Below are 17,142 nucleotides of genomic sequence, written 5' to 3'. Positions count from 1 at the left end.
CTGCTATCACAGACATCAATTTCACAGTCTAAGAACTTGGCCCACTGCAACAGCCCATGCATCTACATCCCATCCATGTAACATGCACAATAACACACCGAAAAGCAGCAGAACCCACAGCACTGGAGGACACCAAGCCACAGTGACAGCTACCCTGAAGAAATCTGCTCAGAGCTAAGCACCAGCTCACGACATGAATTGCACAGTGAGCATCTCCTTCCCATACCACTAACAAAAGCCATGTTTCATATTCACCGCTGTAAAAGTTCCTAAGCCAGCAACACAAAGGGACTTGTGTCTTTATACAGGCATTTGCAAAGAATAAGGCACTGTAATTGATCACAAGGGCATTAATATAATAAAACATACCATATAACAGTTATAACATGCTTGGCCTAAGAAAATTACGTACCACCACGTTCCACACTTCATATTCATTACAGCCACAAACTTTACTTGCCATGAAAAATATTTACATACTTCTAATTTTTTTTCTCTTGTCTTTGTAGGGCTGTTACTCAACCCCTGGAGAATTTGTCAAACGATATCTCAAATGCTTAATGACAAATATGGCAACGCACACACGGCCGCTGGCCTTTGCCAGCAGCTATACTTAAGGGAGGCCAAAAGCAGTATTTACTATGAACAACTGGATGTGATGTCTCATTACTGAGGGCCTGATCCAAAGCCGGCTGAAGGCAGGAGCCTTCATTCCCAAGGGCACCAGACCACGCTCTGCGCAGAGCAGGCACACCAGAATGCTCAGGACACCAGAAATCCCTCGCATCAACGCACACACATTTGAGTTATATCTTGAAAATTGAAAACTAGCTGTTCAGGATTGTGGTGAAAATACTGTGAGTATTATCTAATACATACATACACACACTCCCCTTTGAGGAGCCTGACAGCACCATTTTGTAACAGTCCTCCAAACACCTGATCTTACCCCAACTTTCTGAAGAAATAGGTTTAAGTGGCAAAACCCACTAGGATGAGGGTACCAGCATAAAGACTGCCAGCAATGAATGCATGGAGCACTTCCAGCAGCCTCTCGAAGAGAGTCAATGTATGGTATTGGCTCTCCTCATCTCCAGCTGCTATATCACATTAAAGACAGCTAAAAATAAAACAAATTAAATGCCTCTCTAACTCTACCTTTCTCTGCATAAAATCACAGAATCATTTAGGTTGGAAAAGACGCTTAGGAACATCAAGTCCAACAATTAACACTGCCAAGTCCACAACTAAACCATGTCCCTAAGCACCACATTTAGATGTCTTTTAAATACTTCCAGGGATGGTGACTCTACCACTTCCCTGGGCAGCCTGTCCCAATACTTCACAACCCTTTTGGTGAAGAAATTTCTTGTAATATCCAATCTAAACCTTTCCTGGCTCAACTTGATGTTTCCTCTCATCTTATCACTTGTTACTTGGCAGAAGAGAGCAACCCCCACCTTGCTACAACCTCCTTTCAGGCAGTTGTAGAGAATGATAAGGTCTCCCCTCAGCCTCCCTTTCTCCAGGCTAAACACTCCCAGTTCCCTCAGCCGCTCCTCGTAAGACTTGTGCTCTAGGTCCTTCACCAGCTCCGTTGCCCTTCTTTGGACACACTCATGTCTTTTTGTAGTGAGGGGCCCAAAACTGAACACAGTATTCAAGGTGCAGCCTCACCAGTGCTGAGTAGAGGGGGATGATCACTGCCCTAGTCCTGCCACCCACACTATTTCTAACACAAGCCAGGAGGCTATCAGCCTTCTTGGCCGCCTGAGCACACTGCTGGCTCATATTCAGCCGGCTGTTGACCAACACCCGGTCCTTTTCCACCAGGCAGCTTTCCAGCCACTCTTCCCCATGCCTGTAGCTTTGCATGGGGTTGTTGTGACCCAAGTGCAGGACCCAGCCCTGAGCCTTGCTGAACCTCACACAATTGGCCTCGGCCCATCGATCCAGCCTGTCCAGATCCCTCTGTAGAGCCTTCCCACCCTCAAGCAGATCAACACTCCCACCCAACTTCTTGTCATATGCAAGCTTACTGAGGGTGCACTTGATCCCCTCAACCAGATCACTGATAAAGACATTAAACAGAGCTGGCCCCAATACTGAGCCCTGGAGAACACCACTTGTGACCGGCCACCAACTGGATTTAACTCCGTCCACCACCACTCTTTGGGCCCAGCCATCCAGCCAGTTTCTCCAGGAGAATGCTGTGGCAAATGGTGTCAGAAGCTTTACTAAAGTCTAGGTAGACAACATCCATAGCCTTTCCCTCATCCACTAAGCGGGTCACCTTGTCACAGAAGGAGATCAGGGTTAGTCAAGCAGGACCTGCCTTTCATAAACCCGTGCTGACTGGGCCTGATCACCCGGTTGTCCTGTACATGCCACATGATGGCACTCAAGATGATCTGCTCCATAACCTACCTCTGACACCCTGGTCAAGCTGAGAGGCCTGTATTTCCCCAGATGCTCCTTTCAGCCCTTTGCTAACCTCCAGTCACTTGAGACTGCCCTGGTCAGACAGGACTGCTGATAAATGATGGAAAGTGCCAGCTCCTGCAGTATCCTTGGGTGGATCCCACCCAGCCCCACAGACTCGTGTCTCAGTGGTGTAGCTCATCGCTAACAATGTCCCCTTGGATCATGGGGGCTTCATTCTGCTCACCATCCTTGTCTTCCAGCTCAGAGAACAACTAGTCTTACTATTAAAGACTAAGGCATAGAAAGAATTAAGTACCTCAGACTTTTCTTCATACTTTGGAACTATGTTTCCCTCCACACCCAGTAAAGGATGGAGATCATCCCTAGCCCTCCTTTTGTTGCTTCTTTATTTATAGAAACATTTTTATACCGTCTTTTATGGCAGCAGCCAGATTAAGTTCTAGTTGGGTTCTGGCCATTCTAATTTTCCCCCTGCATAACCTCACAACATCCCTGTAGTCCTCCTGAGTTGCTTTGCCCCCTCTTCCAAAGGTCATAAACTCTTTTTTTCCTGAGTTCCAGCCAAAGTTCTCTGTTCAGTCAGGCCAGTCTCTTCCCCACCAGCTTGCCTTCTGGCATATGGGGACAGCCTACTCCTGCACTTTTAAGATTTCCTTCTTGAAGAATGTCCAGCCTTCCTGGACTCCTTTGCCCTTCAGGTCTGCCTCCCAAGGGACTCTGGTAATCAGTCCCCTAAACAGGGCAAAGTCTGCCCTCGGGAAGTCCAAGGTAGCAGTTCTGCTGACCTCCCTCCTTACTTCTCTAGCATTTCACGATCGCTCTGCGCAAGACAGACTCTAACCATCACATCACCCACAAGTCCTTCTCTGTTTGCAAACAGCAGGTCCAGTGGGGTGTCTTCCCTAGTTGGCTCCCTCCTCAGCTGTGTCAGGAAGTTCTCCTCCACACGCTCCAGGAATCTCCTAGACTGTTTCCTCTCTCCTGTATTGTATTTCCAGCAGACATCTGGTAAGTTGAAGTCCCCCACAAGAACAAGAGCTAACAATCATGCGACTTCTCCCATTATAGAGTATCTTGTCTGCCTCTTCATCCTGGTTGGGTGCTCTATAACAGACTCCTACCATGGTATCTGCCTTGTTGGACTCAACACTCAGCCCTACAGTCACCATCATTAAGCTCTAGACAATGAAAACACTCCCTAATGTACAGGGCTACCCCACTGCCTCTCCCTCCCTGCCCATCCCCTTCTGAAGAGTGTAAAGCCAGGCACTGCAGCATGCCAGTTGTGCAAATCATCCCACCATGTTCCCCTGATGGCAACTATATCAGAGTTTTCCTGCTGCACAGTGGTTTCCAGCTACTCCTGTCTGTTGCCCATACTGCGGGCACTGGTGTAGATAAATTGCTGTTTCTATAACGTTAAGCCATCGTGAGTGGTCAGGATAGCATTCTGGATGATCACAAGTAGGAAAGCTCATCAGCGAGCAATAAATCTACATAATGTAAGGCTCTGAAAACCTTTACCTTCCCAAAGCCAGGCAAAATAAAAGCTCCTCATATCACAAGGAGCACTGGTTTTCAAGACACACCGAGAACAGACCTCGTGACAGCAATGATTCAGAAACATGCCCTAATTACCAAGCTCCCATAATTTTCTAGATTGCAATCTGAGATGCTTTAAAACCTGTTTAGAGTGATCTTTATTGGCTCTGAGACCTTTGGGGGGGAGAAAAACAACGTTCTTCAGGGCATTCTTTGCAGCTCTCCTCCTAGCAATAAAGATCTTCAGGGAAACCTCAAAATTCAGGAGCAGAACCATCAACCAGGTTACAGAGCTCACTCAAGACCACTTACATGACTGGGGTGAGTCCTCAACATGATGCTCCTAACTCTCTCCCCCTGTCCAAGTTACCCAAACTGGGACCACTCTGACTTTGCAGCTCCCTTTGGCTCCAGCAGCATTCAACGGGAAGTCTCCCAACTCTGACTACAAACGGGGGTTTTGTTAATGAGATACAGCACGTGTTCCTGCCACACACTGCAAACAGCTAGGGCTTTGTCTCCACTCGTAATCCCTCCCTAAGAGATGACAAAGTAGGAAATTAAAAAGCTAGCATAGGCACATTCACCGATACTTCTGATACCTCTGTTATTTAAGAGCAACATGCTCAACATATCAGATAGGCTGATAGATAACTCAGTGCTGAAATAAACACTCACTTCTTGCTTTACAGATCAGCTGAATGCTCCATTTTAAGACACAAAGTAAGAGTGATTCCTATTTAACACATTTTATTTATTGCAAAGTCACCATTTGGATACTGATGAGGTATTAATATATAAATGAAGTTATGTACCACCGGAGAAGAATGAAAGAACATTTAAAACCATTTCTTCATGGTTGCTACTGTCAGTAGCAACTACTTCTTCCAACAGTCAACATAACAGGAAATTTTTCTGCAACTCCCATGACAAAAAATTTTGCCGCAGATAAGCTGTACTAGTGCATACACATCAGGTGAAACTTGAATATAGATACACCCGTTCCTTGAGATACAGATCAGTTCCACTGCAACACCTCCACAACACAAAACAGCATTCAAAAGGAGTCCTACCAACATTTCAACCTGACAGAAGACAACAGAAGGGGAAACAAATCCATGCTTCGGGCACTGGGATTACACGAAGCTGTAGGAATAAAAAAAAAGCCCCAGCTTGTCCTCAGCAACATCTAGCTGGGCTGCATTTAATCTCCTCGCCCAAGTCAGCAGTTCCACTGCCTGCAACGTCAGGCAAACCCAGCATTGCATCAGACTGTCCACAGGCTGCAGTCAGAAGGCAAATCTTGACCAAACTGTAATGAAGGGCTTAATGCAGAATTACCAAGTTAAAGCTGCGTAAACATAGCTGAACAATACAAGTTTCTCATTTGCATGGCCACCTCAGCCAGCCAGAAAACAGGTAGAGGCTCTGTTATTAAGGAACTTTTCCTAGCTGTCACTTCTGTCCAATTAAGGAAAAGCATGCAAGCGTCCGTAGCAGGGCTTACTGGTATATATATTATTTAAAAAAAAAAAAAAAATCAAAGTGGCTTTGTGAGCAGAAATAATGAAGTCTCATTTCTTATGGATGCATGTCTTGAGGTCGAATTCTCCGGTGTCCAATAACTGCCAGCTCCCACTGCAGCTTTTCCCACGGTCAGGAACACCTCTCTCCCATGTGGATTCTTTAATGTCTAATAAGAGTTGCACTCTCGCTTCAGCTTTTCTCTCCAATGGGCCACTAATCAGATCTCTCTCCTCTATTAAAACCGCTTGTTTTCACAAAACTCAAAGGAACATTGTATCTCTGAGGCTGTGAGTATCCCCTTCACCCTGAAGTACAGCTGAAACTGGCTAACAGGTTCAAAATTGATTAGGGAAGACATATATGCACTGCAAGATCACATCAATTTTGCTCTCCAAGCAGATGAGAATAAATACAACTATTTGTAGAAGCGTGAAGAGGTTACAAAAATTTGTAGAAACTCTGCATGTTCAGCTGTGTTGTATTAAGTATGATGTGCTGTGATTCTTATCCCCCAACCTATGCAGATGCGCAGTATCACGTTACTACATGCTAGACACAGAGCTGCTAAATTCCATCTCCAGGGCATTTTTTCTTCCAGCTTAAAGCATAATCTGCAGATTTGCTTCAAAAATACCAGTGGCAATAGGCTACATTAAATGCTTTCTGCAGAGGAACTGCTCAAGCCTGTTCCTTTGTGTGACTGATATTAGGATTTGTTTAGATTTGATTTTCAGAACGTGCTGCATCACAACTATAGAGAAATCTCTTGATTAATCAAGTTTTTCATTCTTACATGAAACAGTAATTCCCCATCTCAGTTTTGCCTCTCCAAGCCCTGTTTTGCATGTATTCCGCAGCAGATGGAAGAAAATGCAGAGTCATAACATTATGGTCTCCCAGCCATGCTGTGGAGTACTTTAAATATGTATCATCTTAAGGCTTCATAAGTCTTGGTGCTCACTGGTTCATACTTCTCCAGTAAAACACAAACTTTACAACCTCTTCTCAAAGGTTTTGTATGCTTTCCAGAAAATGGTATTTCAGAAGAAAATAACTTATCTGTCTGCAGCCTCTCAGACCATCCCAAGCAACGGGATTGCTCTCCCCCCTCAAACCACAACTCAGTTTGAACAAGTGACCGGCTTCATTTCAGCCATTAGGTTCGACAACTTGAAATTAATTTCTGACAGAAACCAGCCACGGATCCAAGGACTCACAGTGAAGTCACCAACACCAATAGTTCACCTACTCCTAAGGTTACGTTCTTGAAACCGAGGAAATAAAGTCCCGTCACCCTGAAAAAGTAGTCCGTTCCCCGCCAGTTCAGCCTCCTCCAGAAAGCTGGCCAGCCGCTCCCGTACTGCCACACCAGCCAGTCACCCAAATACAGATGGGCAAATGTTATTTCATTGGTTCGCGACACACTGCTACCATCACCTTGGAGAAAGTGCTTGTTCCTGTGACTAAACCAACTGGCAGCACAACACTCAGCGTGAGCCAGGTGTCAGCCCAAGGAAACTAATATTCCCTGCTGACAAACGCCCGGTAAGAGCCAAGCACACACTCAGGTGTGTTGTCTGTAGTGACTACCTGCGCTCTAGGCAGTTTCTCCATAGGTGAGAGCTTAAAACTTGCCCCAACTGAGCTCCTTAGCTGGACAGATTTTAATGGTTTTTCTTTTGATGCAACGCAAAGTCAAGGTTTTGCAAAGCTGAGCTGAAAACAGGCTAGATTGAATTTCATCACAATGCAGGGTGAGGTTTCTCACTTTGGTTTTATGAGCTGACCTAAAGGAGGCCTCTCCGTACCAAAGAATTCAGCAGACCCTTACCTCGAGGTAAATGGATACTACCAGACCAGAAGAGTTCCTCCTGCAGCTTAAGGATACAGCCAGATACACTGTACCACCCCCAGCATGACCGAGTGCACCATAATCACCAGGAAAGTCACTTCCTAAACTCATGCCGTTTCAGTGATCAGCTTCACCTTAAAATGCTTGTTTTCAAAAACCAGGCTGACACAAACCAGGCAAGAGTGTGAACTGTCACCACAACCAAGAGACTGTAATCTCTGAATGGATGTAGAGGAAGAGATGCTTCTTGAGCTCAGCTGCTGCCAAAAAGGGCACATCTCACCATACCCACAACCAGCATATCATCTACAACATCAATGTCAAAGCCATTTTTATTTTTTAAATGTGGCAAAGCTTCTCTGCTACTAATACTTCCAACAAGTTGTTTTAGAGTTAAGAAAAAGGCCAAAGGTTTATTTAGACTTTGATTACAATGAAGTTACTGTGCAGATCGTTAGCTGCCTAGATGCGTATTTAGCTGGCTTTCCAAGAGCAGTGTCTCACACATACAAGCGCAGATCCTCTGAAATTAAATCAGATGTTGGTTGCATATACAAGGGAGATATTTATCCATCCTGAGCTTTTATTCTCTTCACAGTTAGGATGCTAATGAGGCCGGAAGACTTTTTTTCCTCCAAAGATGACTACTTTCAACATACAACTTGCCAATTTATTTTTCTTATTTTGCCCTATTAACTATTACAGGTGACCCACAGCTGCCACCGAGAGCCCAAAGAGAGAACACTGAAATAAGCCTCTATGTGCTTTTTGGCAGCCATCACTATTAATGAGGACGGGAGGTATTCACACCAGTGGCAAGAGCAGATGGATCGCAGCTCAGTGCTTTGTGCTGTGCGGAAGCAGAGACCATCTCATCAAAAACATGTACGCTGCAGTTGGGGAAATCTGCAACAGGGACATTAAGTTACTCTCAATGAATCCCATGGACAGAAAACACAACCAGTTCAGTTTTGTACCTGGAGAAAAACTGAAGATGATTCACCACTTGCTGAAGGAAAAAAAAAAAAAAAAAAAAAAAAACAACCCAACATTTACATCTGACAGTAGTCTTTTCATTGAGCTAAAAGATCATTTCAAACTCAGCTCTGACAGGGTACCTGACCACCTTTGTGACAAGAACTCAGTTTGAACCCAGCTGTGATATCCTATCACATCAGGGGATACCAAGAGACATGCAAGCTCTTCTATTTGGACAGAGGGTTATCCAAGAGGAACACACACACAAGTTAGCACTGTCTCCAACTGCAGTGAGAGCCACTGGTATCCAACAGACAGTGGTGCAGATCATCTATTCACACTCCTTCCAGAGATGTTTGGACTTAATCTGGCTTTTCAGTGTTGAGATGAGAGCATGTCCAGGGCATTCTGATCAGATTTGGAAGGTCATGCTTCAGATCTAAGTATGCTTAAAAAAAAAAAAAAAAGTGCTTTCAATTCTTTTGCTAAACTTAATTAAAAAGGGGAAGAGAAAGGAAGCAAAAAAAGCTCCCTTTTGTTCTTAAGAGATGCCTAAGTCTTTAACCAGAAAGCAGTCATTAAGACAGACTGCTGCTCTTCTCCCATGATTAGTTTGTCTGAGCGGAAAACTGATGTTCCTTTCACATCCGAATTCTGCTGCATTCTCACCCAAGTCACCATGAACATTTGGACCTCGGACAAGGCATGAATATACAAACTATAGCACAGAGCCAGCCGCGTGCAATGCTACAGGACACACTTCCAAAAAATCCATCCTGGGAAGGATGTTGTTTCAACAGAATTCAGAGCCACTGCCTTCATATTCAATCTATCCTGCTAACAGATCAGGTTGCAGCAGGCCCTGGAATATATCCTGGTATATTTATGAAAAGTCTGTAACAATGTTTATTCTTTTACTAAAGGATGTTATCTTCACACTGCAGGATTTTACAGATTGCACGGGATGATTACAGAGTGTTAGCAGGTTAAACAATAACTATGGAAATGCAGAAACCAAAGCAGTTGCTGTGTTTTATTCATCATACAGAAGTCTTCATCGCATCTTAATATATTACTGCAGAACGGCGTTGGAGATGTTTTTTCAGACTCTAGGAGGCCAGAGCTGCAATTACTCACGAGGCAGACAGAAAGGTGAAACCTCTGGTGCTACCCCAGTGTGTACAATCACCAGGTGGGAAACACTGCTGACTTGTTAGCTTGGGCAACAAAAAAAAAGCAGCTTTTGTCCAATTTCCATTAACTGTTCAAGTAGTCTTCAGAACACTACAAAGCCTCATGCAAAGGTAAGCCGTGAGGCTGGTTGTACACTGTGAATTTCCATCTTCAGGCTCATATTCCTCCCATGAGATTTCTAAATCTGCACGCCAAAGATGCAGCTAAACTCCAAATCTTGTTATGAAGAGTAATCATATTTTCTAGTTTATTCCTCAGTTCATTGTTTAGGAGTGTTTGCCCTTGCAGTTTTTGGTTTCAGGGCATTCTCAGACCTCAGAAAGTTCACTGCACTTAGCAAAAAGCACAAGCAAAATATCTCACAAGTGGTTATTTTTGGTAGCTACCAAAACCAGAACATATCCACCCCACTAGCAGCTTAGCAACTTACACTCTTGTTGCCAGCAACTCTCCTGAAACCTTCAGTAGTCTAAAATCAACCGGCAGGGGTGACCCACCCTCAGTTTTACACCTTCCCAAACATCTTCAGAAGACTTTGTTTTGATATTTGTTATTTCTCAAGTGCGTCTTCAGATGCAGAAGGCATCTCCTCCTCTTCTTCACAAGCTGAAAACAGTGTGAAACCACCGCAACAGCAAGACAGCCTGCAGTTGCAACACATCAGCTCATGAAAACAAAACTCCCAAGGAGCCCTGGGTTCATCCTGACTCACCCACGCATCCAAAATCTGCCACCTGCCCTCTACTCATTTGGATATTTACTTCCTTTTTTATGAAAAGCCAGCTAGCACTTCTTGACCCTCGGTGAAGACAAGGACCTAATTTTGGACACACCTTAAGACAGCAGTAAGGTCATTTGCCAGAGAATTTGGCCTGACTTTCCCTCTTATGAAAAGGAAGGAGGGGAAAAAAAAACAGTCAAGGAGGGCATCACAAATCAGACTGAAGCCTTTTCTTATCCCCTGTTCTAACTTGATGAATAGACTTGATACCTCCGTAGGCCTCACAAGGCCCTAGGATTACTTCATCATTGCACCAAAGGAACCTAGAGTAAGGACAAGAAATACCAAAAGCCAAGGTCGCTTTGGAGTGGCTAGCGACAACAGAAGCTACCCTCAACAAATCACAAATAAACACAGCCAGGACCTTTGATGAAACTTCCGAGAAGAAACAATGCCAGAAAGGCTCAGCAGATGACAGAATTTTGTAACCAAGTGACATCAACTTATCTTTCTAACACAGCTCAGCATATAAAGACACTTAATAGAAGCTTAGTCCAAATCTACACTCTTTGTGGCTTTTCATTAAGTTTCTTTAAAATAATTATATAGGCATTTCCTCGGCCAGAATGGCGTCAACAAGTTGCCACCTCAAGTGCATGCAAAGAGCAGAATCCAAAGCAGCCAGAGGATTCATGAATCTTAAACTGCTGAGGAGCCATCCTCCGTGTGACTCAGTCTCAGGGGAAGAAGTAGGTGGCTGCAGACAAACACTGCTCAGTAACACCCCCGGTACACCACAGAGGTGATGCCCGTGCTGTTTTACGGCACTTGCTCAATCAATGTTAGGAATAGAATAAAGGAGATCTAGTGGAAAACAAAGACATGAGCCACCACCAGAAGCAGCACCACCATCTCCCCAGGTAGCCACCCAACCGGTGAACCTACACCCGGGGCAAGGCCACCTCTCACCAGGAACCGACTGAGACTCGAGGAGGCAGGACTCACCTCGTGTCTTCCACACCTTTCTGTCCCTTCTGATTCCAAACAATTAATTTAATCCCCCAACCAAATGTCCTCCCATGACCTTCTTGGGGTTTGTATTCTGCAAAACTACGATTATCTTACTGGAGGTATTTGTAAAACTCATCAAAAACAAGTCCTGATACTGAACAATATTCCAGACATTGCCTCAGCAAAGCATGGGCATAAATTTTTACCTTCTCCCTCCCTTCAAAGGCTCTGAACTAAAAAGGCTAGCACCTACTCTGTGAAAACATCACCACTTTAAAATGATACAAATCAAGAAAGAAAACAGGAGTAATTCATTCTGTAGCCTTCCTTCTGTATTTTCCTAAAGTAAAAATACATCTGGATAGAGATCTCTATATGCAAAACTGATTTCGTGTAACCATCCATGCGTTTGCATGCTAAGTTATATCCAAGAACTATTACTTGATTATAAGCAGTAAGAGCCTGGGAACATATTTGTGAGTTTTTCTAGTATAAAAAGAGCACTGCTACTTCCGACTCAAGCCTGTTCCCGTGGAAAGGCACTGCAAGACCTGCAGGTGTTACACATGGGAAAAAGGCACCAGGAACAGTGCTGTCCTAGCAGCCATCATCCGGAACAGGCAGGGAGGTTTTTCTTCTCAGTGCTCCAAGCCAACACACCAGCAGCAATCCTCACTGCTCTCCCCTGCACACAATCTGTACAAGAGCTGACCAAAATCCCCTTACTCTACCTCAGTCCATAGGGGTAACATACAGAGCAGGAAGCACAGAGATTTCATTTTCCCAGGCTCAATTTACACTCCCAGCCATCAAGACAAAACATCTTCTTGTAAAATGACCAAATGTTTTCTGTAAGTTATTGAAAACAAACATGTGCTCACTGTTATGTCAGGTTTTTGCAGAGCAACTCCTCAGAGCACTTGTGTTTAAAATGCAGACCACTTCTCCAGAAGGTATCGTATGCATCATCCTCAAAAACAGCAATCGGAAGAAGGTGAAGCTAGACAAGGTCCATTTTCCAAACAAAACAAAACAACCCCTAACAGTTATTTGTTTTCTCCAGTACAGCTCTGATCTGCAACTTATTTCTAACAATTTTAAAGGAGCACGTTTGTTTCCTGAAATCCAGGGCTGCTCCTGGACTTGGTTGCCACTCTGAATGTCTTAATTCTCCCAAAGAATAGGAGATAGCGTACGAAAGTCAGACGGTTCAGAATTAAGAGGCTTTTACTCCTCTCTGCCCATTAAAACACCAATAAAGGGAAAAAGCCATGTTCTTTCAGATAACTGGAAGAAAACACAGGGGAAAAAAAAATATGGAAGGCCAGCACTTGTGCTGGGGACAACTGTTACTATATTTAGTTGCCTTGTTCTGCAAGCTGCTGAGCATCTGTTTCAGTGATGGTGAATGACTTTTTTCCTGCTAGTCAAGACAGCATTAATTAGGTGAACCCAAATGATTGCTACCACTACTTCCCTGAGCGCTGAACTCTCCCATATCCTAACACAGATTTGCTGCTTATTTCATCTTAACAGTGAACCTCCAGTCCTGGCACCAGCTGCTTTTGTATTCAGGAATGCCTTAATAACTCAGTTGAAACAAAATACAACAGATTAGAGAGAAGTTTTTTTAAAAGGGAGTATCTGTATAGATGTACAGAAAGCCTGTAAGTATTTCAACTTGTTAAAATGCACAGAAAAATCATTCTTCTGCAATCCCCTTTAATATCAATAGATTAAAAAAAAAAAAAAAAAAGGGCTTTTAAGGAAAAAAATAACACTGTTCACATAAGCCAGTGCTTCTTGAGACCAGCTTCAATATTCTCCAATTTGAGAGGAGAATTTGTAAGCAGAAAGTGATATTTCAATTCACATTAAACAAAACCAAGGATACAAAAATACACTTCTGCAAAACACCTCTTTCATCTTAATTCGTCCCTTAAACAGATTAACTGTGAGACTGCAAACCCAAGCAAGGTTCCCACAGTAACTGGTTAATTGAAGGGGGAAGAGAAGCAGCAAACCCCTCGTGTTGTATATGGCTGTTAGGTTTTCAATTTTAGGAGTCTTCCATGAATTTTTGCTTCTTTAGAAACAAAATGGTTGTGTTTCTCAAACTTGCCCCTAGCAGAGACTGTGTAACAGCAAAACTGTTTGCGTATAGGCTTTAATATGGAAATTACAGTATTTCCTAAGCAAAGTGGAAAAACAAACACTCCCCTGGGTTGCACAGAGGCTTCAGGGGGTAACACTATTCCTGGTCGCGCTGAAGCTGAGATTTTAGGCGGTATTTCCCCAAATTCTTCCTCCTGCTCCCGTGGCTCAGCCTCTCCGCATGCTCTTCACCCTATTCTCAGGTTGGGGGATGGGTGGGAACTGGGTTTCGCCAAGCCCAGCTCCATCTGAACAGACTTTCTCTCCAAACTAAACCTTCCTTTCCAAGGAGGGAGCTTTCCCCATCCCACCTCCACGCTCAGGCAGCCGCCTTCCCTGTGGATATACCCACCACGCCATGCAATGCTTGTGTAACGTGTCCCTTCCCCCAGGCGAGAACCAGCATACAAAGGAAGCCTTGCTCCATTGTCCACCTACAGCACCTATACATTGAGCCTGAAACCCGGCTCAGCATACATGCCTCTACCCCTTTTACACCCACAAATTTTTATGTTTAGATCCCCAAAAGGCTGGGGAGGCAGCGTGTCCTTTCCCCCCCGTGCATTAGTACCTGCACCCATAGCCAAACGTTTTGAAGCGTATTTTAACTGTGTTTACTTGCGTGAGATCAGCCTCACCCAAACACACAAATCCCAGTCCAAAATCAGTTTTGAAAAATGGCAAGAAATTGCAGAAATGAGGGGGGGCTTGCCTGGCTGCAAACCTCCTTCCCAAACCTCCGACTGAAACTCACAAAGGTAAAAACAACCAAAAAAAGGTAATTAACAATTCAGCGCCTGCCATTTTTTCCCATCCATCTCCAAGCAACAGTACCATAGCAACTTTTTTCCTGCTTTAATACATCTTACAAAAGGAGGCGGACTGGACAAAGTAAGAGCCAGGAATGTCAAATTTCCACTTTTGAGTGCCTGTTCCTTCAGTTAGCTATGTCTGGAATTAAACAACCGAGCCTGGAGCGGGTTCTTTCCCCAAAACCCCTGCCTTTATACAACACTGGGGCGCATAACCTGGACTGACGGACAAACCAAACCATCATCCCGCACGCTGGCACGGACGAAGCAGCGATTCTGGGCTCAGGGGAGGAAATAAAAAGGTGCAGCTCGACTAATCTAGGGCCGTTTTTGAGCGCTGACGATGCCGAGGCAGGGTTTCGCTGCTGCAGCTCAGGCCAGGAGGATGGAGGAGACCCCCTCGGGGAGGGGGGGGGGGGGTGTTCTCCCCGCACCCCCGGGGTGACCCCGGCTGCCCCCCACCGCCCCAACCGGGGCCCCGCCGCCATTTTAGAGCCCGGTTGGCACCACCCGCGCTCCCCGGGGCAGAGCCAGCGGGACGGGGGCTGCGACCCCCCCCCCCCGGCCCCTCCGCAGCAGCAGGCGAGCAGGAGCCCGGGCAGAGACGGCGGGGACCTTCCTTCCCCCCCCCACGGTGTCACCGCATCTATTTTTCCCATGGTGACTCATTATTAAAGACGCTCCGTCATTTTTCCAACACAGGAAGATTAAAGGAAGCTTCAAAATCTTTTTTTTTTTTTTGGGGGGGGGGGGGGGAGGGAGGGGTTGTGCGTGAATTAAAACAACCTGGCTGGAGGGGCTGTGAGCTGAGCAACCATCCTGGGCTCTCGTTACCTTCTTTTTCCCCTACAAGAATTAAAAAAAAAAAAAAAAAAAAAAAAAAAAAAAGGCTTCCAGCATGGTGTGCCGGGCATCAACTTTGTGCGAGAGCATTTCCCGAGGAAAAAGGTGTTGCTGAGGCGGCAGGGGAGAGAAGCCTCCTCCTCCTCCCCGCATGAAAAGACGAAGGGAGGAGGGAAAAATACAACCATGCAAACAGCTACTACTTCCTTATGAGCAGGATTAATCTCTGCAACAACAACAAAAAGAAAAAAAAAAAAAAACAACCACCACAATATGAGAAGTCCAGAGAGCTTCCCGCGTGGAGATCCGGTGTTTTCTTCGTGGGTTTGTGAGATTTTTTTTTTTTTTTTTGAGTCACGTTTTTGCAGCTGCAGGCACTTCGGTTCCCACCGTTCGCTGCACCTCGGGGGGAGGGGGGGACACACGCAGCATCCTTAGCGCCGGGGTGGCTCCAGATAGAGGAAAACACAGTAAAAAGAGGGGAAAATAAAACGAGAAAACTCCAAGCGTTGTTTCAAAAAAAAATAAATTAAAAAAAAAGCAATGGAGAAGCAAGATGGCCAGGCTTAAGGCTGCCTCCGAGACTCCGCGCACCCCCCTCGGCATGAAATCCACTCCGTGCAGAAAGCCGAGCGTCGACACACTGCTCCTCCGTCTTTTCGTGGTTTATTTTTAGTCGTTATTACGATTATTTTATTTTTCTCCGCTCCGGCAGGTCTCCCCGCAGGTCCGTCCACGCCGCCAGCCCTCTGCGGACGATCCTCGCCATGGCGCGGGGGTTATTTACAGCGATTTTGTTTTCCTCCTCCTCCTCTCCACAGGCCGCGGGAGCCACCGTCCCCCCCCCCCCCCCCGCATTCCTCCCTCCCCCATACCTTTTTTTACGGGTTTTTATTCCCGGTTCTCCTCAAACCGAGGGAAGGAGGGGGCGCCGAAAGGGCCTCCCCGGGGGAAGGGTGGGGAGAGCGCCCCGAGGGCGCGGGAAGGACCGGCGCAGACACCCCCCCCCCCCCCCCCCCACTCACCGCTTGAAGTGCTCGATGATCTTCTCCTCACGCACGTTCTCCGGCAAGTTGCCCACCCAGAGGTGCCTGGTTTCCCGGACCATGCTGCGCGGCGCGGGGCGAGCCCGCCGCCCCTGCCCCGGCTCCCGGCCGCTGCCGCCGCCTCCCCCCGCGCAGCGCTGCCGGCCGCCGCTCGCCGCCCGCCGCCGCCTCCTCCTCCTCCTCCTCCTCCTCGCCGCCCTCCGCCTCTTCCGCCGCGGGGCCCTGCCGCCCTCAGCGCCGCCGGCTGCCTCCCCCCGCGGCGGCGGCGGCGGACGACACCATCCCCTCCGGGGGGGCCCCCTGGCTGGCGGGCCGGCTGGCGGGCGGCGGGCTCCCCCTCCGCCGCGGGTTTTCTTCCTCCCCGGCTCCCCCCGCCGCGGCCCTCGCTCGCTCGCTCCCGCTTCCTCCTCCTCCTCCTCCTCCTCCGTCAGCGGCAGCGCGGCGCCCCCCCCCCCCCGCCGCCGCCTCCTCCTTCCCCCCCTCCGCGCTCCCGCTCCTCTGGCGGCTCCGCTCGCTCTTCCCCCCCCCCCCCTCCCCTCCCCTTCCCTTCCCCGCGCCTCTCGCAGCGCCACACGGGGGCCCCCGCGCAGGCGCACTGCGCCCTGGGGCGCGCGCCGCGGCCCCGGCGGCGGGGGCGGAGCGCGGGCGCGCAACGCCCCTCCCCCGCGCGGGGCTGAGGAGCGCGGCGGAATGCGCCTGCGCGGCTGCACGCGGAGGGGGGCGAGGGGCTGCAATGCAAAGTAAAAAAGTGGGGGGGGGGGGGTGTCGCAAAAAGCGGGGTTCTGCAAAAAAAAAAAATAAAGGGGTTGCATCGCAAAGCGAGGGTGCTGTGCAACAGATAAGGGGGGGCTGCGTTGCAAAGAAAAAAAGGGACTGCACTGCAAAACGGGGGGGTGCTATGGGAAAGAAAAAGGGGGAGGCTGCGTCGCAAAAGAGGGGGGTGCACTGCAACAGATAAAGGGGGGGCTGCGTTGCAAAAAAAAATAAAGGGGTTGCACTGCAAAATGAGGGTGCTGT

General features: G+C 47.1%; 1 protein-coding gene across 4 annotated transcripts in view; it reads right to left on the bottom strand.

The window, feature by feature from the left end:
- Positions 1-16,283, bottom strand: part of SPEN (spen family transcriptional repressor) — a 70,568-nt gene extending 54,285 nt beyond the window's left edge. For all 4 annotated transcript variants that reach the window (XM_042794687.1, XM_032999507.2, XM_042794689.1 and 1 more), the window contains exon 1: positions 16,105-16,283. In XM_042794687.1, coding sequence (XP_042650621.1) covers positions 16,105-16,187 — 83 coding nt within the window. In that variant the 5' untranslated portion in view covers positions 16,188-16,283. The remainder of the gene's footprint in view (positions 1-16,104) is intronic.
- Positions 16,284-17,142: the final 859 nt, after the last annotated feature.

Source organism: Tyto alba, unplaced genomic scaffold, assembly GCF_018691265.1.
Source record: "Tyto alba isolate M040663 unplaced genomic scaffold, T.alba_DEE_v4.0 Super-Scaffold_20000042, whole genome shotgun sequence".
NCBI classification, from domain to species: Eukaryota; Metazoa; Chordata; class Aves; order Strigiformes; family Tytonidae; genus Tyto; species Tyto alba.
The sequence above is the reverse complement of the archived record's forward strand: the minus strand, read 5'-3'. Positions and strand labels throughout refer to the sequence as shown.